Source organism: Oncorhynchus clarkii, chromosome 26, assembly GCF_045791955.1.
Source record: "Oncorhynchus clarkii lewisi isolate Uvic-CL-2024 chromosome 26, UVic_Ocla_1.0, whole genome shotgun sequence".
In the NCBI taxonomy this organism is placed as follows: domain Eukaryota; kingdom Metazoa; phylum Chordata; class Actinopteri; order Salmoniformes; family Salmonidae; genus Oncorhynchus; species Oncorhynchus clarkii.
In genome coordinates, this window is record NC_092172.1 from 4,293,235 (window position 1) to 4,318,623 (window position 25,389).

General features: G+C 42.6%; 1 protein-coding gene across 1 annotated transcript in view; it reads left to right on the top strand.

Annotated features, from left to right (window-relative positions):
* Window positions 1-25,389, top strand: part of LOC139384527 (protein kinase C-binding protein NELL1-like) — a 366,687-nt gene that overhangs the window by 156,656 nt on the left and 184,642 nt on the right. Inside the window, exons 6-8 of the mRNA XM_071129356.1 lie at window positions 4,155-4,227; window positions 5,334-5,416; window positions 13,123-13,257. Of these exons, the coding sequence (XP_070985457.1) occupies window positions 4,155-4,227; window positions 5,334-5,416; window positions 13,123-13,257 (291 nt within the window). The remainder of the gene's footprint in view (window positions 1-4,154; window positions 4,228-5,333; window positions 5,417-13,122; window positions 13,258-25,389) is intronic.

The window sequence follows — 25,389 nt, forward strand, 5'->3', positions numbered from 1 at the left end:
CCTCATGAACCTGCCTCCCTTTTCCCCAGCCGAGTGCCGTCGCCAAGCACAAGATGGGAAGGATGGTCTCTGCTTCCGGGGGTGTAGCCACAGGGCTATAGTATATACAGTCTTAACATTCTTGGATCCTGGTCGGTAGGAGAGGGAGAAGTTGAACCGGGTGAAAAGCAGGGCCCACCTAGCTGGCCTGGAATTGAGACGCTTGGCGGCGTGTAGATATTTGAGGTTCTTGTGGTCTGTCCACACAATGAACGGATGTTCTGCCCCCTCCAGCCAGTTCTTCCACTCCTCCAATGGCATCTTCACCGCAAGAAGCTCAAGATTCCCCACATTGTAGTTCCTCTCCGTGGTGTTGAGGCAATGGAAGAAGAAGGCATTGGAATGTAAATTGAGGTCCAGGGCAGAACACTGGGAAAGAACAGTCCCCACTCCAACATCCGAAGCATCGGCCTCCACCACGAATTGGCGGGACTGGTCAGGATGGTACAAAGATGCAAGCTGCGGTGAAATGGTGTTGCTCGATCAGCAGCTGGGAACGTGAATGGAACCTTGGGAAGGTGTGTAGGCCGCCACACTAGATGAGTCTTTACATAGGTGGTGAAGCTTATGAGCACCCTCTTTCCCAGACAAAGTAGAATCAAACACCTTCCGAACTTCCTCCACAAACTCCTCCAGACTGAGGTAGATGGCGGACTGTTGTTCCCACGCCCTCCCGGACATCAGGGTTATGATGTACGCTCTCCTCATGCGGTCCGAGGGGAACGAAGATGGCTGCAACTCGATAATGAGGGAGCACTTGTGGAGAAAAGCCCATCAGAATCCGGAATCTCCAGCGTAGCGCTCCAGATGAGGTAAGCGGGGTTCTCAGGACAGTGGGGTAGGCTGGGAGATAACGGGTGTGACCCTCTGCAAAGTGAGGAATCTGTGGAATTGCTCCAGCAATGTATCAAACGCCTGGTCATGGTGTTCTGTCAGGGTATGTAGTCCCTCCATAAGACAATGAAGGAACTCCTCATGTTGTCGTATGGTGGCTTCTTGCAGGGAGACAGCTTTGTGGAGCTGGTCTGAGTCTGCTGGGTCAGTCACGGCCCGTTTGTACTACCATGTTTCAGGAGAAGACTCAGATGCAGACAACGTCGAAGTAACAAAAGTTTACTACCAGAACAGGTGGCAGGCAAAATGACAGGTCAAAGGCAGGCAGAGGTCAGTAATCCAGATTCAAGTCCATAAGGTACAGAACGACAGGCAGTCTCGGGGTCAGGGCAGGCAGAGGTCAATAATTGGGAAAACTAGAAAACAGGAACTAGAAAAAGACCAGTGCAAGGGGAAAAATGCTGCTAGGCTTGACGAACAAAATAAACTGGTAACAGACAAACAGAGAACACAGGTACAAATACACTGGGGATAATGGGGAAGATGGGCGACACCTGGAGGGGGTGGAGACAAGCAAAAAGAAAGGTGAAACAGATCAGGGTGTGGAAAGTAATAATGTCTATCAAGTTATATCGAACAATACACGCAATCTAAAGTAAAGGAAGGGAATTAAGAAGTTCTACATTTTTGGATGAGCAATGTCAGAGCGGCATAGACCAAGATACAGTACAATAGGACAAAACACAGAATACCTATGAGATGAGAAATGCAAAATATGTCAATATTATTAACCTCCCCCTCTGGATGATAGCGTGGTGAACAGGCAGTGACTTGGATGGTTGTTGTTCTTGATATTATTTTTGCCTTCCTGTGACATCGGGTGCTGTAGGTGTCCTGGAGGGCAGGTATTTTGCCACCGACGATGTGTTGGGCAGACCATACCACCCTCTGGAGAGCCCTGCGGTTGTGGGCTGTGCAGTTGCCGTACCAGGCAGTGATACAGCCTGACAGGATACTCTCAATTGGGTTTTGAGTGTCAAGTCAAATTACTTCAGCCTCCTGAGGTTAATGTGTATGGTATGCTTACATGAGATGGAATTTTACTTAAGGCAAAACAAAGGGAGGGTGGTTGGTCGGGGTGGATGGGTGAGCGCATAACGTGAACATCTAGTGTAACCGATGTGAAATGGCTAACTAGTTAGCGGTGGTTCACGCTAATTGCGTTTCAATCGGTGACATCACTCGCTCAAGACCTTGAAGTCGTTGTTCCCCTTGCTCTGCAAGGGCCGTGGCTTTTGTGGAGGGATGGGTAACGATGCTTCATGGGAGGCAGTTGTTGATGTGTGCAGAGGGTCCCTGGTTTGAGCCCAGGTAGGGGCGAGGAGAGGGACACAAGCTAATCTGTTACACTAGCAACCCAAAGGTTACGAGTTTGAATCTCATCATGGACAATTTAAACTAATTAACAACTTTGCAACTACTTAGTTACTACTTTTAAGACACTTTTCAACTACTTAGCATTTTTTCTAACCCTTCCCCTAATCCTAACCTTAACCATTTAAACTAACTCCTAACTTTAACCCTAACCTTAACCCCTAACCCATAGAGCTATATGACATTAGCGTTAGCCACATACCCACCTGGCTAACATTAGCCACAACAAATTGGAATTCGTAGCATATCATTGAAAATTCGTAACATATTGTACAAATTGGAATTTGTAACATATTGAAACAATTGCAATTTGGAACATATCATACGAATTGTAATTCTTAAAATATCATACTAAATGGATGATGGACATCCACAAATAGCTTATTATATAGCTTATTTCTCTCAAATTGTTTGTGCAAATTTGCTTACATCCCTGTTAGTGAGCATTTATCTTTTGCCAAGATAATCCATCTACCTGACAGGTGTGGCATTTTAAGAAGCTGATTAAACAACATGACCATTACATAGGTGCACCTTGTGGTGGGGACAATAAAAGGTCACTCTAAAATTAACACAATGCCACAGAAGTTTTGAGGGAGCGTGCAATTGGCATGCTGACTGCAGGAATGTCCTGCCCGAGCTGTTGCAAGATAATTTAATGTTAATTTATCTACCATAAGCCTCCTACAACGTTGTGTTAGAGAATTTGGCAGTACGTTCAACCGGCTTCACAACCACAGACCACGTGTAACCACACCAGCCCAGGACCTCCACATCTGGCTTCTCCACCTGTGGAATTGTCTGAGATAAGCCACCCGGGCAGGAGTATTTCTGTCTGTAATAAAGCCCTTTTGTGTGGAAAAACTCATTATTTTTGGCTGGGCCTGGCTCCCAAGTGGGTGGGCCTATGCCCTCCCAGGCCAACCATGGCTGCACCCCTGCCCAGTCATGTGAATTGCATAGGTCAGGACCTAACGCATTTGTTTAAATTGACTGATTTCCTTTTATGAACTGTAACTCAGTAAAATCATTGAAATTGTTCCATCTTGTGTTTATATTTCTGTTCAGTATAAATGAAGTGTCTCGGATTTATATACAGAATAATATGAACTGCTCTGAGACCACATTGGACCATCACAGTGACTGACACACAGACGAACCGCCGCCCGCCCCTGCACACACACACAAATACATACACTAGTGCTGAGTGATTAACCAACATTTCTGCTATTTTTTGTTTTTTAAACAAATAATTGACCAAAGTTGGTTCAATTATTTGAATTTCATTTAATTATGTTTTTTTTCTGTGACCTCAATGTGCAGTTTCTGTAGAGATAGCACAGTTCAAGCTTATTCTGATTTATGTATTAGAGAGTAGTAGGACAATATTCTACATAGTTTAGCGCAGAAAATGTGGTAATTAACTACATTGACCATAATTCATTGCACAGCCGCTTAAACTTGTCCGTTCTGTGCGGAGCAGACATGGGGACTAACCGCCTGTGAACTCTTGGGAGCAGAGAAGAGAGAACGCTCGATCGAGAGGGATTGAAAGAGTTTTTCGAGAGCCTGAAAATACATGATCTAAATTATTGATAGTTGGTTTTCAGCAGTCATAAAAGTATACCTTATTTACTTTGAAGTATGCCTTATTTACTCAGACAGCAGCTCTATAGAGATGAGATGATGACTTGGCATAAAAATAATAAAGTAATCAAATAAAACTGTCACCACCAGTTAGACCCATGCAGTTTCTTATTAGTCACTATCAGCCCTTCAATTTTTATATTTGTATCTCTCTCTCTCTCTCTCTCTCCCCTTCTTTTTCTTTCTCACCTTCCTCACAGGGTACCATTCAGGACGTCAAATTAATTTTTGCTCCAAACGGCTACATCACACAATGTCCCAACCTTAATCGCAGTAAGTATAGTAACTGTTACTACCCTTAGCTCTGGGCACCTATTTATAAAAGTAAGAGTCCTACTCTAGGATCAGTTAAGCTTTTTAGATAGTAATGAATACAATTGTTTGGACAGGGAAGACCTGATCTTAGATTAGCACTCCTACTCAGAGGTACTTTATGATTACAGGCTCGGTATAATTAGCTTGTTGTTGAGGACACAGGACGGGTTATTCCAACATGTTCCTTGTCCTAAATGTTCCCGTCCTCTTCTTCGTTTTGTCTGAAAGGTGAAGAGGTCCCGAGAGAAAGTGGAGCTGGCATCCTATAATGTCTCGTTAGCTATACTCCAGTCTCTGTCACTCTTATTAATCTCTCATCATTAGCCAGTGGAACTCCATTTCTGTTCTCTCTTTCCCTCATTTCCCTCTTTCTCATTCCCTCTTTATCTCACACCTACACACGCAGGCACACACACACACACACACACACACACGCACTCGCACGCACACACACACCGTTTCCATTTGTCTTCTCTGTCATTTAAATTACATTTTCAAACCTCCCTCCCTCTCTCTCTTTCTCTCCCTCCCTCCTTTTTATTGTCAAACAATTGAAGATGCAGGGCTTGTGTTGTGCACTTGTGGCGATGCTACTGTCTCTGTCGCTGATCAATAAGGCATGCAATCATAGTCTGTCACTCCCCTCATCGATACTTTTGTGAACCAGTACTCGTGCCGCACCCGAGAAGCCAATACAGCTCTATTAGATACAGGACAACAAGCTGCTTAATATTATTATAGAAGTCAACTTTTCTTTCTTCAAACATGCATAAAACATTGTGTAAAAGACAAAAAAAGAAAATTACCCACAATCCTCTAATAAAAGAGCCACGTGGCAAGATAGGAAGTGCAAGGAGATGAGTTCAATCACTACATTTTCTATAGCTTTGGTTATCATCTTATATTTTGAGCAACAATGTTTTAGTAAAATTTGTATAAATGTACCTCTTCTCTTTTTCTCTTCTTTTGCCTCCTCTCTACCTCATTCCTTTTCTCTTGTCCTTTTCTCTATTATCCCCTCTCCCACTCCTGTCTTTCTTTGTCCATCCTTTTCTCCTGTTGAGCCTGTCCGACATGCAGTGATTTCCTGAGCCTGGTGCAAGGCATCATGGACCTTCAGGAGTTGCTGGCCAAGATGACCCTAAAGGTGAGAGTGACCACCCATTCAAAAAAATAGCATTTTGAACTTTAACCTCAAACAAGCGACCTCATAAGGGATGTGGTGTGATGCTTTATGTCCCAACATTCTACCTGAGAGACCTTAGTCTGGGAACATGAACACACACACATACACATACACACACACACACACACACACACACACACACACACACACACACACACACACACACACACACACACACACACACACACACACAAAGCCTTGAATCAAAGCCCTCTCTTCCTTCTCCAAAGGGCAGGTAGGTATGATCAGAGTTCATACAACAGACACACACACAGGGTAGGTATGATCAGAGGTCACAGTGGTGTCATTAAATGGCAGCCGTCTTGGCCCTGTGGGACACTAACAGGGGCTGAACATGATGTTCCTCTCAGCACGACACTCAAGCATGTGTGTGTGCGTGCTCTTGTGTGTGTGCGTGTGTGTGTGTGTGTGTGTGTGAAGCAAGGACAGCCCACCAGCCAGACCTAGGCTTGGAGTCATCCCACTGTAAATAACTGCCTCCTTCTTCATTATAATAGACCCGAAGCTCTCACTTTGTCAATATCCCAATTGGAACACTATTCCTTATTTTGACTAGGGCCAATAGGGTTCTGGTCAAAAGTAGTGCACTATATAGGGAATAGGGTGGCATTTGGGGCATAGCCTGTCTGACTTCCCTGCTTACACAGCAACGCAGCGTGTAGAAATGGCACTTTCCTCCCCTCGTGGCTGTGAACGAGGGAGGGTGAGATAGAGGGATGAAAAGGAAGAGGGTGATGGAGGTGGTGGATGAATAATTGCTAACCTCTTGGTGCCCGGCTAGCTGTATAATATGCAGTGTCAGGAGAGTGAGCTGAGAATAGAAGTTCCATGCATGAATTAGCAGTGTGTGTGTGTGTGTGTGTGTGTGTGTGAGAGAGAGAGAGATTGGAGGGGTTGCAAATGAGCTTACTCAGAGCCTATATGCATGTTTTGTGCTGTTGATGACATGAAATGGATGACACACACACTTTTCGACAATATTGTTGCATGTCATATCTTGGCTTGAGTATACTGCAAGTGTAGTCTATTTTATTCCGGCTTCAATATATTTTCCCTGAGTACAAACTCATGCACGTATGCTACTCATGCACACACACTAACACACTAACACACAAACAAACACACACACACACACACACACACACACACATACACACACACACGGTATGTCCCATCATACACCTATGATGCTGGTGCTATGGAAGCCAGCCTGTAGTGGTCCCGTAAAACAGGAAGATCCGAATTTTAAAAACGTAATTTTAGTTCACTATTTTGCCAAGTTCAGTATTTTGCAACTTGATGTTAGATAGTTCCTCCATAGACTGAGGGGACTCCAGTGTGAGGAACTATCTAACATCAAGTTGCAAAATACTGAACTTGGCCTTTAAGCATCACCATATTATTTTGAAATTGTGTTTCAAATAATGTGCTTTTTGACAGCTCCTGTATCCAAAGCGCATGGCTCAAATTTGACAAAAAATACAATTAATTGTGTGATGGAGGAGAGACATGGAGGTCAAGCTGGCTTATCTAGTCTAGCTAGCCAGGAGCCTCAAATGGAGGATGCTAACAAACATTTAAAACACTGCAGGAGCTGTGATTATTTTGCTTTATTCTGGGACAATGTGGACTGCCCAAACTTTCAATGTAGCAACTCTCTCCTTTGCTTGCAAAGGACTACAGGGATGAATTGGCTACTCTCAGCAAACAAGTAGTGAACCTATATAAGATACTGGAGAATCCACATCCTCCTACTTTCTCTTCTACCCCAGTAGACGGATGCCCGTTCTGGCCTGGTGGAAGTGTCACTGCCGTGTCGGCTCTCCACAGCCGACTGGCCTGTACTCTGCAGGGATCCCTCCTTGAAGGAGTCTCCCCCTTCCCTGGAGAATGGAGCTAGAAGGATGCTCCTGGATGGCTTGGTGGATGTTCTTGTTCTCAATCAAACCAACCAGCCATGGAGATATGGAAGTCGAACAGCGTCCTCTGGCTTTGGGGGCCATCTGTCCGTAAGGCTGTCTGAGGCTCCTGCCCATTCATCATCCACGATGGATACTAAAAACGGCTCGGGTCCATTGGGCCCCACCGCCCTTCGGTCCTCAAGGGGTTTGCAAAAACACTTGAGGCAAAGAATGGCCGGACCTCCTCAGCCATTGCAGCAGCTGTCATCATCGGCTGTTCTATGGTTAGAAACATCATTGTTCCCTCTACAAAAACCATGTGCTATCCTGGAGCACAAGTACAGGACATTACAAGGCTGCTTCCGACCGTTCTACGACAGATGCCAGGAACTGATGCTGTCGTCATCCGTGTAGGGTCAAACAACATTAGGAGGGCTAGCTCGGAACTTCTGAAAATGTTTTTTGAAGAACTGATTTTAGCACTGAAAGATTCCACAAATCTGCCAATTATTATTTACCGTTGTTAGGCTGCGGGTGTGAAAGATTCAGCAGGATACTGGCATTATACACCTGGCTAAAAGATTACTGTAGCTCTGTTGGATTCACGTTTATAGATTACTTTGACACTTTCTGGAACAGAAGATGCTCTACAAGAATGACGGAGTCCATCCAAATAATTTTGGCCCCTGGACTCTATCAACGCATTTCAGTACTGTGTTGAGACAATGGCATCAATGACCAAGATCAGCTCAGTCAATCCCTATCATTGTGTCACTTAGTTGTCATAATGCTGCAGCAAATGTACATTATCCCAGGGGCGTTGGAAGATACAATGTAAGTAATTTAACTTCTTCAGGATTGGTGGGTCCCCTGCGTTGGTTGAGCTAATTTATGCTAATGCAATTTACATGAGGTTGTAAGTAACAAGCAAATTTCCCAGGACAAAGACATATCGGATATTGGCAGAAAGCTTAAATGCTTGTTAATCTAACAACACTGCCCAATTTACAGTAGCTATTACAGTGAAAGAAAACCATGCTATTGTTTGAGGAGAGTGCACCGTTTTGAACCTGAAAAGTTAATAATAAACAAATTAGGCACATTTGGTCGGTCATGATAGAACGTTTTGAACAGAAATGCATTGGTTCATTGGAACAGTCTAAAATGTTGTACATGCGCTGCTGCCATCTAGTGGACAACATCAAAATTGCACCTAGGCTGGAATAATACATTATGGTTTTTCTCTTGCATTTCAAAGATGATGTACTATTTTTTACCAGATCTAATGTGTTATATTCTCCTACATTCCTATAACATTTTCACAAACTTCAAAGTGTTTCCTTTCAAATGGTACCAAGAAATGCATGTCCTTGCTTCACGGCCTGAGCTACAGGCAGTTAGATTTGGGTATGTCATTTTAGGCGAAAATTTAACAAATGGGGCGGATCCTTTTAATTGATGTCCCCTTAACTGCCCTGAATGCCTCTGTTGATCCTACAGATATTGTATGCAATAATAATGTGCCTATGAACCATAGTTATACTGTTAGCACTGAGGAGATGTGCCCTAGTAGGAAGTGTGCAGCTCATCCTGCACTATCAGTTCAAATTTAAAAGAAATTAGCATGTCTATTTCTGATAAACTACCCAGTAAAGCATTAAAAACAGTAAATCATCCCAAAAAGTGGCATAAATAGCCCACATTAACATATGTAGCCTTAGAAACAAGGTTCACAAAATCAATAACGTAATAATCCAGGCAGAATCACATCCAGCCGTGATTGGGAGTCCCATATGGCGGCACACAATTGGCCCAGCACCGTCCAGGTTTGGCCGGGGTAGGCCATCATTGTAAATAAGAATTTGTTCTTAACTGACTTGCCTAGTTAAGTAAAGGTTAAATATTTTTTTTTAAAACGTGCTAGTAACAGATGACATTCATATTCTGACTATCTCTGAAACTCAATTAGATAATACCACTGATGATAAAGTGGTAGCAATACATTGTGATAACATTTACAGAAACTACAAAAATGCCAATGGGGGCGATATTGTGGTCTACATTCAGAACCACATTCCTGTAAAGCTAAGAGAGGAACTCATGTTAAATACGGTTGTAGTAATATGTGACCGACCACCTCGATTCAGTCTTATGTAGCAACATTTGAAATAGTTTTTTACATTGGATAAAAGTAGAGACTCAGATTGTATATCATTCACTGCAGTTGAGGAACACATGGGAAAGTAATTCTGCTTTGAAAGTTGATAAACTTGTAACCCCACTTTTTAGAAAATGGCCCAGGAATGTTTTGGTACACCTACTGAAAAGCTCTTCTTTGTCTACACCCATTCATTTTCATTCACATCCTCTTAAGCCCCACCCATATCTTTAAGGATTCACATGTGAGGAAATGTGCACAGTGGTGTAAAGTACTTAAGTAAAAATACTTTCATGTACTACTTAAGTCATTTTTGGGGGGTATCTGTACTTTACTATTTATATTTTTGACAACTTTAACTTTTACTCCTCTACATTCCAGAAAAAAAGTAATATACTTTCTACTTCATACATTTTTGCTGACACCAAAAGTACCAGCTACATTTTGAATGCTTAGCAGGACAGGAACATTGTCTAATTCATACACTTAAAGAGACATACGTACTGCATCTGATCTGGCTGAGTCACTAAACACAAATGCTTTGTTTGTAAATTATGTCAGTGTGGGAGCGTGCCCTTGGCTCTCCGTAAAAAAAAAGATAAAAAATAAAATAGTTCTCTGGTTTGCTTAATATAAGGAATTTGTAATGATTTATACTTTTAATGCTTAAGTATATTTTAGCAATTACATTTACTTTTGATACTTAAGTATATTTAAAAGCAAATACTTTTTTACTTTTACTCACATAGGATTTTACTGGGTGATTTTCACTTTAACTTGAGTCATTTTCTATTAAGGTATATTTTACTTTTACTCATGTAACAATTGGGTACCTTTTCCACCACTGCATGTGCTAAGTCGTGAGTACGGTAGTGTACAACCAAAGTTTTCAAGACTAAAGACTGGTTTATACGACTTCTATCGACATGCCTATATAAAGTTGTCGCAGTGACATCAGGAACATTCTATTGTCGTCCGACATTAAACTTTTTGCCGTTATGAAAAAGTATAAACAAAAAAAAACAGAGGCTGCATGACATCGCAGCCTGGGGGTCCAAAATAGCAGAACTGGTGCATTTTAACACCAATAAACCCAGTCGTTTAAACATTAATTCAGTATATGTTAAGCTAGCAAACCAGGCAACTAAAAGCAACTTTATAAACAATATTTTTGATTTCTTTCTAGATTGTTTGAAGGTGTAAACGGTAAAGGGAAATGGTTTCTTGCATAGTGGAGTCTTGTTTCAACGTGTATATAGCTAGCTAGCTAGCTAGCTAGCTAGCTAGCTAGCTAGCTATCAGTCAACCTACCCCGGTGAAATCATCAACATGAATTTACCATATCTTTACTAATGCTGTATACATTTGCTTTAAAGCAGTATCCAAATCCATCGGATTTAGTGATCACAAATAGTAGCCATTTCTAGGAAAATCAAAGTGTATAGGTCATACAAGAAGTTTTGTAGTGATTCCTATGTTGATTATGTAAATAATATTTTCTGGTCTGTGGTGCGTAATGAGGAACAACCAGACGCTGCACTTGACACATTTATGAAATTGCTTTATTCCAGTTACTAATAAGCATGCACCAATGAAGAAAATTACTGTTAAAACTGTTCAGACACCTTGGAGTAAAAATTGTATGGTTGAGAGGGATGAGGCTAAAGGAACACTTTAAAAAGAGCTGCAGTTAGTTTCAGAATGGGTGGCAAGGAATTAGTTAGTCCTAAATATTTACAAAACTAATATCATTGTATTTGGGAAACCCTAAAACCCTAAACCTCAACTAAGTCTTGTAATGAATAATATGGAAGTTTAGCAAGTGACTAAACTGCTTAGAGTGACCCTGGATTGTAAACTGTCATGGTCAAAACATGTTGATACTACAGTAGCTAAGATGGGGAGAAGTTTATCCATAATAAAGCACTGCTCTGCATTCTTAAGAAAACTATCAACATGGCAGGTCCTATGGGCCCTAGTTTTGCCGCACCTGGACTACTGTCCAATTGTGTGGACAGGTGACACTAACAGGGACTTAGGAAAATTACAGTTGTCTCAGAACAGGGCAGCACGGCTAGCCCATATGTGTACACTGAGAGCTAACATTAATAATATGTATGTCAATCGTTCATGGCTCAAAGTGGAAGAGAGATTGTCATCATCAATACTTGTTTTTGTAAGAAGTGTTGACAAGCTGAATGTACCGAGCTGTCAATTTAAACTACTAGCACACAGCTCAGATACCCATGCATACCCCAAAATACATGCGGTCTGTACTACATACAGCCATGGTACTCTATTCCACATCAGGTAACTGATACAAGTAGAACAATCAGATAAAAAACCAGATAAAAATACACCTTACGGAACAACGGGGACTGTGAAAAAACACACACACAGGTACAGACACGCATACGCACACACACGGTAGCACATGCACTCTACAGACACGTGCAATGTAATATTGTTGTATATGGTGTATTAATGTTATATGATGTGCTGTTTTATATTTTGTTTAATGTGTAATGTAAGTGCTTTAATGTGTTTGGGAACCAGGAAGTGTAGCTGCTGCATTGGCCGCATCTAATGGGCATCCCTAATAAATAAATACAAAATATGTGCTTGTGTCCCAAATGATACCATATTCCCTTTTTAGTGCACTACTTTGACCTTTACCCATTTTTGGGACTTACCTAAATCATTGGAGCACATTCTTTCATAAGCACTTTGTGTTAGTAAGTTATATGCTGAGGGTACACTCCAGAAAATGCTGGCCCTGGGTAGAAATTGAACAGAGCACACAGTGGGTTATTTTGACCAAGCCAGTTGGTTTGCGTTAATAACCCAACATATTTGGTTGTTTGTATTACCCCAAAATGTGTTAATTTAGCTATCAGCTGGATTTATATTCACTTTTCATGCTGAGTTCACCTAGCAGCTGTGTCTTTTTTTAAGGTATTCCATAGGTTATTTTCAGGAGGCATGACCTATTATGGGCGTGGCTTTCAGAAACATATTATTTTGCCACCCGTGAGAGAAAATGTTACGTTTGTACACTACAAATTAATATTTCCCTTCAATATTTTTGCACATTATAATCTTTTAATATAACATTAACATTCATTTTTACATAATGTAACACAATGGTACAAAATGCAAAAGCTCTTAAAGAACTCATACACTTGTAAGCCTCATTAAAGTTCCAAAAGTGTCATATCTCAACAAACCAGAATGACTAACCCAGCATCAACAACCCAACCTTAATATTTTTAAAGAAAACAACCCAACTAAGTGACATAATGGCTGCAACCCAGCAATTGGGTCATCCAAACCTCCCAGAATTTTGTAGAGTGTAGAATAAAGGTAGGACAACTAGAAATTAATAATGGATTTAATTCTGAAACACCGGGGGCTAAACACACACCAATGTCAATTTCTCTGTGTAGCCAGTTGTTTTTGCATTTTTTTGTCCTCTTGCTCTTCTTTCTGGTTGAAGTGGACTATAGTGCTGCAATATTGAAATGGACTATGATGTGTATGTATCTGTGTGTGTGTGCGTTTGTGTGTGCTTGTGTGTGAGTCTCCAGCTGAACTACGCAGAGTCCAGGCTGACCCAGCTGGAGGGCTGCCGCTGTGACAGGACGTGCAGTGCCAACGGTGTGGACTACAGAGACAAAGAGCTGTGGGTGGAACCAGAGAACTGCAGGAACTGCGTCTGCATGGTGGGTATCCCACCCCATCACACAGATACAATGACTTTGTATCTTCTCCTCACAAAAGTCAATAGTTTCACCTCACACTAGTCAATTTGTGTGTTTTTGGTATATTCATGTCAGTTCAATTCACAAGATAAAAAACATACAAATAATGATAATGAGGGGCAATAAACAATAGATAACATTATAAAACAGAATGGCGCCAGCGAGGATGGCTGCTGTTTTACAGGCTAATAACCAACTGTGCTATTTGGTTTGTTATTTCGCATTGTTTGTAACTCATTTTGTACATAATGTTGCTGCTACTATCTCTTATGACCGAAAAGAGCTTCTGGATATCAGAACAGAAATTACTCACCTCAAACTGGACAATATTTTTTTATTTAATGAGTCCAACGCTGGCTGGCTTCTCAGTGCATCGGCAGGACAGAGCAGCTACGTCTGGCAAGACGAGGGGCGGGGGTGTGTGTCTATGTGTCAATAACTGCTGGTGTGCGATGTCTAATTTGAAAGAATTCTCGAGGTATTGCTCGCCTGAGGTAGAATAACTCATGATAAGCTGTAGACCACACTATCTGCCAAGAGAGTTCTCATCTATATTATTCGTAGCCGTCTATTTCCCACCACAAACCGATGCTGGAACTAAGGCCGCACTCAACGAGCTGAATAAGGCCATAAGCAAACCAGTAAATGCTCATCCAGAAGCGGTGCTCCTAGTGGCCGGGGACTTCAATGCAGGCAAACTTAAATCAGTTTTACCTAATTTCTACCAGCATGTCACATGTGCAACCAAGGGGAAAAAATCTCTATACCACCTTTACTCCACACACACAGATGCATGCAAAGCTCTCCCATGCCCTCCATTTGACAAATCTGACCATAATTATATCCTCCTGATTCCTGCTTACAAGCAAAAAATGAAAGCATAAAGTGCAAGTGATTCGTTCAATACGGGAGTGGTCAGATGACGAGGATGCTACGCTACAGGACTGTTTTGCTAGCACAGACTAGAATAGTATACCACCTCAGTTACCGGCTTCATCAATAAGTGCATCAACGACGTCGTCCCCACAGTGACCATACATACATTTCCCAACAAGAAGCCATGGATTACAGGTAACAACCGAACCGAGCTAAAGGCTAGAGCTGCCGCTTTCAAGAAGCGGGACACTAATCCGGACACTTATAAGAAATCCCGCTATGCCCTCAGACGAACCATCAAACAGGCAAAGTGTCAATACAGGACTAAGATAGAATCCTACTACACCAGCTTTGACGCTCTTCGGATGTGGCAGGATTTGAAAACTATTATGGACTACAAAGGGAAACCCAGACGCGATCTGCCCAGTATTGCCCAGTGTCTACCAAACGAGGATAATTTACTTTTATGCTCACTTCAAGGCAAGAAACACTGAAAAATGCATGAGAGCACCAGCTTTACCGGACAACTGTGTGATCACGCTCTCCATTGCCGATGTGAGGAAGACCTTTAAACAAGTAAACATTCACAAAGTCACGGAGACAGATGGTTTACCAGGACATGTACTCAAAGCATGCGCTGACCAACTGGCAAGTGTCTTCACTGACATTTTCAATCTCTCCCTTACCGAGTCTGTAATATCTACATGTTTCAAACAAGAAAGCAAAGGTAACCAGCCTAAATGATTACTGCCCTGTAGCACTCACATCGGTAGCCATGAAGTGCTTTGAAAGGCTGGTCAGGGCTCACATCATCCCGGAAACTCTAGACCCACTCCAATTCGCATATCGCCCCAACAGATCCACTGATGATGCAATCTCAATCGCTCGCCACACTGCCCTTTCCCACCTTGGCAAAAGGAACTCATATTTGAGAATACTGTTATTTGATTAAAGGTCAGTGTTCAACACCATAGTGCCCACCAAGTGCATCACAAAGCTAAGGACCCTGGGACTGGGCACCTCCCTCTGCAACTGGATCCCGGACTTCCTGACGGGCCTCCCACTAGTGGTAAGGGTAAGCAACAACACATCTGTCAAGCTGATCCTCAACACTGGGTTCCCTCAGGGGTGTGTGCTTAGTCCCCTCCTGTGCTCCCTGTTCACCCATGACTGCGTAACCAAGCATGACTCTAACAGCATCATTAAGTTTGCTGATGACACAAGAGTGTTAGTCCTGATCACCAACAACAAAGCCTATAAGGAGGAGGTCAGAGACCTGCCAGTGTGGTGCCAGGACAAAAACCTCTCCCTCAATGTGAGCAAGACAACAGGCCCCCATTAACATCGACAGGGCTGAAGTGGTGCAGTGGTGCAGGTCGAGAGTTTCTAGTTCCTTGGTGTCCACATCACCTAGGAACTTACATGGATATATATAATAATATAATTTATATTTGACATTCTTCAAAGTAACCCAAAAATGATTTGAGATTTGAGATTTTTCAAAGTAGCCACCCTTTGCCTTGATGACAGCTTTGCACACTCTTGGCATTCTCTCAACCAGCTTCACCTGGAATGCTTTTCCAGCCGTCTTGAAGGAGTTCCCACATTTGCTGAGAACTTGTTGTCTAATTTTATGGTCCAACTCATCCCAAACCATCTCATTTTAGTTGAGGTTGGGGGATTGTGGAGTCCAGGGCATCTGATGTTGCACTACATCACTGTCCTTCTTGGTAAAATAGCCCTTACACAGCCTGGGGTTGTGTTAGGTCATTGTCTTGTTGAAAACAAATGATAGTCCCACTTAGCCCAAACCAGAAGGGATGGCATATAGCTGCAGAATGCTGTGGTAGCCATGCTGGTTAACCTCTCCAGGGTATGTGGGACACTAGCGTCCCATCTGGCCAACATCCAGTGAGGTTGCAGAGCGCCAAATTCAATTACAGAAATGTTCATTATAAAAATTCAGAAAACAAAACATATTTCACATAGGTTTAAAGATGAACTTCTTGTTAGATCACCCACAATGTCATATTTATAAAATGCTTTTCGGCGAAAGCATACCTAGCCCAGAACATACCTAGCCTAGAACATAGCCCAGTTGACAAATTATTACAAACAGTACCAGCCAAGCAGAAGCGTTACAATACTCAGAAATAGAGATAAAATTAATCACTTACCTTTGATGATCTTCATATGGTGGCAATCAGAAGACATTCATTTACTCAATAAATGTTCCTTTTGTTCGATGAAGTCTCTTTATATCCAAAAACCTTTCTTCAGTAATCCACAGGCTCAAACTCAATCAAAACAATAAGACAAAAAAATCCAAATTGTATCCGTAAAGTTCATAGAAACATGTCAAACGATGTTTATATTCAATCCTCAGGTTGTTTTTTAGCCTAAATGATCTATAATATTTCAACCGGACAATAACGTTGTCAATATAAAAGGTAAACAAGAAATGCTTATGCGCCTGAAAAAACTCTGTCACGTTAGGGTCCACTCGTTCAAACTGGTCTTACTCCCTCATTTATACAAGCCTGAAACTATTTCTAAAGACTGTTGACATCTAGTGGAAGGCATAGGAACAGCAAATTAAGTCCTAAGTCAATGGATACTGTTATGGCATTGAATAGAAAACTACAAAACCCCCCAAAACTACTTCCTGAATGGATTTTTCTCAGGTTTTCGCCTGCTAAATCAGTTCTGTTATACTCACATACATTATTTTAACAGTTTTGGAAACTTTAGACTGTTTTCTATCCACATGTACCAGTTATATGCATATCATATCTTCTGGGCCCGAGTAGCAGGCCGTTTAATTTGGGCATGCTTTTCATCCAAAATTCCGAATGCTGCCCCCTACCCTAGAGAGGTTAAGTGTGCCTTGAATTCTAAGTAAATCACAGACAGTGTCACCAGCAAAGCACCCCCACACCATAACACCACTTCCTCCATGCTGTACGGTGTGGAAATACACATGCAAAGATCAACCGTTCACCTACACAGCGTCTCACAAAAACAGGACGGTTGGAAGAAAACATCTCAAATTTGGACATCGGACCAAAGGACACAATTTCCACCGTTCAAATGTCCATTGCTCATGTTTCTTGGCCGAAGCAAGTCTCTTCTTCTTATTCATGTCCTTTAGTAGTGTTTTTTGTTGTTGCAGCATTTCAACCATGAAGGCCTGATTAACACATTCTCCTCTGAACAGTTGATGTTGAGATCTGTATATTACTTCAACTCTGTGAAGCATTTACTTGGGCTGCAATTTCTGAGGCTGGTAACTCTAACGAACTTACCATCTGCAGCAGATGTAACTCTGGGTCTTCCATTATTGTGGCGGTCCTCATGAGAGGCAGTTTCATCATAGTGCTTGATGGTTTTTGCATCTGCACTTGAAGAAACTTTCAAAGAAACTTGAAATTGTTCATATTGACTCACCTTTCTGTCATAAAGTAATGATGGACTGTCATTTCTCTTTGCTTATTTGAGCTGTTCATGCCATAATATGGACTTGGTCTTTTACCAAATTAGGGCCAGCCCCCCCTTCCTTGTCACAGCACACCTGATTAGCTCCAATGCATTAACCTCTAGTGACACCACATCCCGTGAACGGGACCATTGTCATCATCTGACACTAATTAGAATAACGCAACAGACATAAATATTACTAGAAAATATTCCTATTCATGAAAATCCCAAGTGAAATATATTGAGACACAGCTTAGCCTTTTGGTAATCACCCAGTCATCTCAGATTTTCAAAATATGCTTTACAACCAAAGCTAGACAAGCATTTGTGTAAGTTTATCGATAGCCTAGCATAGCATTTTGTCCATCTAGCAGCAGGTAACTTGGTCACGGAAATCAGAAAAGCAATCAAATTAAATCGTTTACCTTTGATTAGCTTCAGATGTTTTCACTCACGAGACTCCCAGTTAGATAGCCAATGTTCATTTTTTCCAAAAATATTATTTTTGTAGGCTAAATAGCTCCGTTTGTTCTTCACGTTTGGCTGAGAAATCGACCGGAAATTACGGTCACGAAAACGCAGAAAAATATTCCAAATTAGCTCCATAATATTGACAGAAACATGGCAAACGTTGTTTATAATCAATCTTCAAGGTATTTTTCAAATATCTATTCGATAATATATCCACTGGGACAATTTGTTTTTCAGTAGGACCGATTGGAATATTGGCTACCTCTGTATTTTACGCGAGAGTCACTCTGAGAGTCATCAGGTGACCACTTACACAATGTAGCCGCTTACGGGTATTCTTTAACATAAATGCGTAAAACTACGTCACAACGCTGTAGACACCTTGGGGAATACGTAGAAAAAGTAATCTGGTTGATAGCCCATTCACTGCTCAATAGGGATGCATTGGAACGCAGAGCTTTCAAAGCACGAGGCACTTCCGGATTGGATTTTTCTCAGGCTTTCGCCTGCAATATCAGTTCTGTTATACTCACAGACAATATTTTTTCAGTTTTGGAAACTTTAGAGTGTTTTCTATCCTAAGCTGTCAATTATATGCATATTGTAGCATCTTGTCCTAACAAAATATCTCGTTTATTTAGGGTACGTTATTTTTCCAAAAATGAAAATACTGCCCCCTAGTCACAAAAGGTTTTAAGAAGGAAAGGAATTCCATAAATTAACTTTTAAGAAGGAACACCTGTTAATTGAAATGCATTCCAGGTGACTACCTCATGAAGCTGGTTGAGAAAATGCCAAGAGTGTGCAAAGCTGTCATCAAGGAAAAGAGTGGCTATTTGAAGAATCTCAAATATTAAATATATTTAGATTTGTTTAACACTTTTTGTGGTTAATACATGATTCCATATGTGTTATTTCAAAGTTTTGATAAGTTCACTATTATTCTACAATGTTGAAAATAGTAAAACCTTTTTTTTTTTACGAATGAGTAGGTGTTCTAAAACTTGTATATCCTGGACAGTGTCAAAGGAAGACCCCAAAAATATTCTTTCTCTATTTCCTCCCAAAGCTAATGGGCTTAATTGTGTCCACAACAAGGACAATGGAATAGGTTTCAATATGATATAATTAGACAATGTAATATACTAAAATAGGATATAACCTAATATGGAGAACAGGCTCTCTCGCGCTCGCTCTCTCTCGCTCTAATTTTTTAAATGTAGTTGTTGTGGTAGGATTAAGTATATTGTTTTTCGACCCACATGGGGATGCCGTCCCTGTCACTTTGGCACGGTTTTAGGTGTGTTGCTGAAGCTACTGTCACTGTGGAGGAGTTTCTGATTGCCGTAGTAGAGAAGGTAGGATATGAGAATGTTGCTTACACTGATGAATAAAGCGGTGGTGTTTTTTCTTAAATAAGAGCGCCTTGTTGATCGTATGGTTGAGCCTGGCGTATTTCTTAAAGGAATGTTTATTCAAGTTACGCCGTTTTTTTCTCCGTCAACAAGGGTAATGATTTCGAATGTACCGCCGTTTATTCCCAATGAGTTATTGCGGTTTGGGAAGTTCGCAAGTTCAATTAAGATTGTCCCGTTGGGTTGCGAACACTCAGCTTTGAAACTGGTTATGTCGTTTCGGCGACAGGTGTTTATGTTTTTGGACTCACCGGAGCAGACTTTGGAGTTATCGTTTAAAGTCAGGTATGACAACAGACTGTATATGGCTCATGCTAGTACGGGTAGTCAACGGTGTTTTGAGTGTGGTGATGGGAGAAGGCAGAGGGAAGATCGCAGGTGGTCCTCGTAACGCCTGGGCCCACTGATGTAGGGAGCGGTGGGCCGACAGCGGTAGAGCAGCCACAAGCACTTGTTGCTGAGGAACAAGTTATCTATGTTGAGGGCACGGAGTAGCAACTGGTACCAGGGGGAAATGTTATGCAGCAGAAAAATAGTTGTTGTTGAAGGTAAGGATGGATCTGAAGAGCCATTTCCTCAGACTAATGAGGAGGTGCCCATTATGAGTGCTGGGGTACGGGGGGGGGGGGGGGGGGGTCATGTGGAGCTAATCTTCCAGGTAGTGGAGATGCCCACTATGAGTAATGGGGTACAGGAGGTGGTTCAGGTGGGGCTAGTCTCCCAGGTAGGGGAGGAGATGCCTGGTACGAGTGATGGGGTGCAAGAGGGGACTGTTGAGAGGGATTTGGTAGAAGGGAGTCAGGGGTCTGTGGCCTCCGTTGAGGAGGATCGGGAGAAGGATATGGATATCTCTATTGATAAGATAACAGCTGGTGACGACTCAATTTACAATCAAGAGGAGGTAAATGGGTTCCTGGATCAGACTTTTGGGAAATCTGTCAAATTGGCAGATTTTTTTGATGTTGATAAGTTTGTGAGGTCAGCTGTGATGTTACAGAAGACGGTGGGGTTAGACCAGTTGAGTGAGAAGAAGCGTTTTTGCTTGAGGAAATTTGTTTCAGCTGTCACAGCAGCAAAAGGTAGTGGGAAATGTGGTCAGGTTAAGAGAAAATGTAACAATGATGATGATCATGCCTTATAGGGTGTCTTTTTTCTTTTTGGTTTCTGTGTGGTTTCTTCTGCTTTTCCATATGGAGGTACTAATGGTAGGTTCTCTCAATATTAATGGGGGAAGGGACAGGAATAAGAGGGCTTGGGTATTAGAAATAATAAAACAGAAAAGGCTTAATGTAGTTTTTCTACAGGAGACACAGTGATGAGGCTAATGAGGTTGACTGGGGTATGTGGTGGGAGGGGCAGTCATGGTCATGGTACTAATTTCAGTGCTGGGGTGGCAATCTTTTTTTCCTCAGGCTTAGGGGTGACTGTGGTATCTACAACAGAGATTGTCAAGGGTTGGGTTTTATTGGTCAAGGCGGATGTTTTGGGTTTTATGTTTTTTTATTTTTTATGTTTATGCTCTTAATGAGGGTACAGAGCGTATTGCTGTATTTGATCAAATACAGGAAACCTTAAGACAGTGTGACCAAGAGGGGTGTGTTGTTTTAGGGGGGGACTGGAACTGTACAGTGGATGTTACTGTTGATCACACTGCTGAAGAACCTCACCTGCGGTCAGCCACTTGTCTGTCTGGTTTATTAACTGAGGTTGAGCTTTCTGATGTGTGGAGAGTAAGAAATGCAAGAGTTAGCAGTACACATGGCTAAAAGTTAATGAAGGTTGTCTCAGTGCGGCAAGGTTAGACAGGTTTTATGTCTCTAAGCAATACTGTAGTACGGTTGGAAATAAAATTACTCCTGAGGGTTTCTCTGATCACCATATTGTTCCTGTTGATATTCACTTGTCCTGGCCAGTGGTATTTTAATGTTAAGTTGTTACATGATGTCATGTTTTGAGAAAGGTTTTTGTTATTTTGGGAAAAATGGAAGGTTACAAAAGGGAATTTTGAGTCCTTGAGACAATGGTGGGAGGTTGGGAAGGCCCAAATACGATTGTTTTGTCAACAGTATACTGCCCTGTCTCGTATTGAAGTTAAAGAGACTATCAGGGCCCGTGAACAGGACATCAAATCTATTGAATTGAAGTTGCTCACTCAGAATGACCCTGGACTAGTTATGAACTTACAGGACAAGAGACGTGAACTGATGTCATTTCTACATGAAAGAGCGAATGGTGCCTTGATTAGGTCTCGTTTAGCTACCCTCAAGGATATGGATGCTCCTAGAGCTTTTCTATTAAACCTAGGACAGTCAACATTGCAACGTTAACAGATGGTTTGCCTTCGTCTCCCTGATGGGAAGGTGACCACGGATGACAGTGAAATGTGTCAACATGCCGTGGATTTTTACTCTGCCCTCTATAAGGCGGAGGATTGTGATTCTCTGTGTACTGAACCGTTGTTAAATGGACTTCCTCAATTGGGCCCTGAGCAGAGAGTTGCTTTGGACTCTAACATTACTCTGCAGGAGCTGTCCACAGCAGTAATGCAGCTCTCAATAGGCCGAGCGCCTGGAATCGATGGTTTACCATCTTAGTTTCATAAGCACTTTTGGGGGTCTATTTGGGTGGATTTTTATGAAGTGGTTTGTGAATCTTTTCATGGGGGTTCTCTTCCTGTATCCTGTCAATGTGTGGTGCTTTCATTGTTGCAAAAAATGGGAGATTTGGCTCTTATAAAAAATTGGTGACCTGTTGCATTGCTGTGCGCAGAATATAAAATTGTATTTAAATGTCTTTCAAACAGGTTGAAAGAATATCTGGGGCTGTTGGTCCACAAGGACCAGTTTTACTGTGTACCTGACCGCTGTATTGTTAACTTGTTTCTAATAAGAGAGGTTTTAGACATTTGTAAACTCTCTGATGTAAATGTGGGTTTACTTTCTTTGGATCAGGAGAAGACCTTTGATTGTGTGGATCACCAGTACTTGTTCAAAACAATGAAAGCCTTTGGGTTTGGGGATGTGTTCTTGTCTTGGATGAGTTTACTGTATGCTGGGGCCTCATGTGTGGTGAAGGTGGGGGGTGGTTTGAGTTGCCCCATCCTTGTCAAAAGGGGCATCAGGCAGGGATGCCCAATTTCAGAGCAGTTATATTGTCTGGCAATTGAACCAATGCTTTGTTTTTTAGGAGCGAGGCTTACTGGTTTCTCTGTGCCAGGAGTAATGAAAGGTCCCATGATAGCACTGTCTGCGTATGCAGATGATGTGACAGTTTTTATTCAGACGGGGTCCGCTCCACGGTTACCAGAGGGGCTTCAGTGGGGCAGAGATGGGATGAAGACTTTGTTTTTTTTTTCTAGGCTCTGATGTATTTCAGAAAAAGAACTGAGAGGGTGTAGTGGAGAAAGTGTGTGCCAGACTGTCAAGGTGGAAATGGGTGCTACCCCAGCTGTTTTATAGGGGAAGGGTACTGGTAGCTAATAATCTTGCTGCCTCTACCCTGTGGCAGACTAATGATTTTACAGCCACCTGATACAAGAGCTTCAGAGGACACTTGTCAATTTCTTCTGGACTGGACAACACTGGATTAAAGCTGCAGCCCTGTACTTGCCACTGCACTAGGGTGGGCAAGGCCTGGTGGACATTTCTTCCAGGATCATGGCTTTCCGGCTTCAAGCAGCCCAGAGACTGTTGTACAGTGACGGTTCTAGCTTGGTTGACACAGCCAACACATTGATGAGGAGAGTGGGCTGTTTGGGTTTAGACAAGCACCTTTACCTCTTAAAGCTGGAGGGGGGTGATTTGTCTAGCCTTACTCCATTTTATGAGTCTGTTATGCAGGCTTGGAGAGTTATTGTCAAGTCCCGTAAGGCCGGCACGCCACCAGGGATGTGGCTTGTTGAAGAACCTCTTTTTACCACACTGCCATCCAAATCAAATCAAATCAAATCAAATTTTATTTGTCACATACACATGGTTAGCAGATGTTAATGCGAGTGTAGCGAAATGCTTGTGCTTCTAGTTCCGACAATGCAGTAATAACAAGTAATCTAACTAACAATTCCAAAACTACTGTCTTGTACACAGTGTAAGGGGATAAAGAATATGTACATAAGGATATATGAATGAGTGATGGTACAGAGCAGCATAGGCAAGATACAGTAGATGGTATCGGGTACAGTATGTACAAATGAGATGAGTATGTAAACAAAGTGGCATAGTATAGTATAAAGTGGCTAGTGATACATGTATTACATAAGGATACCGTCGATGATATAGAGTACAGTATATACGTATGCGTATGAGATGAATAATGTAGGGTAAGTAACATTTATATAAGGTAGCATTGTTTAAAGTGGCTAGTGATATATTTACATCATTTCCCATCAATTCCCATTATTAAAGTGGCTGGAGTTGAGTCAGTGTCAGTGTGTTGGCAGCAGCCACTCAGTGTTAGTGGTGGCTGTTTAACAGTCTGATGGCCTTGAGATAGAAGCTGTTTTTCAGTCTCTCGGTCCCAGCTTTGATGCACCTGTACTGACCTCGCCTTCTGGATGATAGCGGGGTGAACAGGCAGTGGCTCGGGTGGTTGATGTCCTTGATGATCTTTATGGCCTTCCTGTGACATCGGGTGGTGTAGGTGTCCTGGAGGGCAGGTAGTTTGCCCCCGGTGATGCGTTGTGCAGACCTCACTACCCTCTGGAGAGCCTTACGGTTGAGGGCGGTGCAGTTGCCATACCAGGCGGTGATACAGCCCGCCAGGATGCTCTCGATTGTGCATCTGTAGAAGTTTGAGTGCTTTTGGTGACAAGCCGAATTTCTTCAGCCTCCTGAGGTTGAAGAGGCGCTGCTGCGCCTTCTTCACGATGCTGTCTGTGTGAGTGGACCAATTCAGTTTGTCTGTGATGTGTATGCCGAGGAACTTAAAACTTGCTACCCTCTCCACTACTGTTCCATCGATGTGGATAGGGGGGTGTTCCCTCTGCTGTTTCCTGAAGTCCACAATCATCTCCTTAGTTTTGTTGACGTTGAGTGTGAGGTTGTTTTCCTGACACCACACTCCGAGGGCCCTCACCTCCTCCCTGTAGGCCGTCTCATCGTTGTTGGTAATCAAGCCTACCACTGTTGTGTCGTCCGCAAACTTGATGATTGAGTTGGAGGCGTGCGTGGCCACGCAGTCGTGGGTGAACAGGGAGTACAGGAGAGGGCTCAGAACGCAACCTTGTGGGGCCCCAGTGTTGAGGATCAGCGGGGAGGAGATGTTGTTGCCTACCCTCACCACCTGGGGGCGGCCCGTCAGGAAGTCCAGTACCCAGTTGCACAGGGCGGGGTCGAGACCCAGGGTCTCGAGCTTGATGACGAGCTTGGAGGGTACTATGGTGTTGAATGCCGAGCTGTAGTCGATGAACAGCATTCTCACATAGGTATTCCTCTTGTCCAGATGGGTTAGGGCAGTGTGCAGTGTGGTTGAGATTGCATCGTCTGTGGACCTATTTGGGCGGTAAGCAAATTGGAGTGGGTCTAGGGTGTCAGGTAGGGTGGAGGTGATATGGTCCTTGACTAGTCTCTCAAAGCACTTCATGATGACGGATGTGAGTGCTACGGGGCGGTAGTCATTTAGCTCAGTTACCTTAGCTTTCTTGGGAACAGGAACAATGGTGGCCCTCTTGAAGCATGTGGGAACAGCAGACTGGTATAGGGATTGATTGAATATGTCCGTAAACACACCGGCCAGCTGGTCTGCGCATGCTCTGAGGGCGCGGCTGGGGATGCCATCTGGGCCTGCAGCCTTGCGAGGGTTAACACGTTTAAATGACGTGTCCAGTCCCGTACTCTGGGTTCAGGCAGCCTACGTT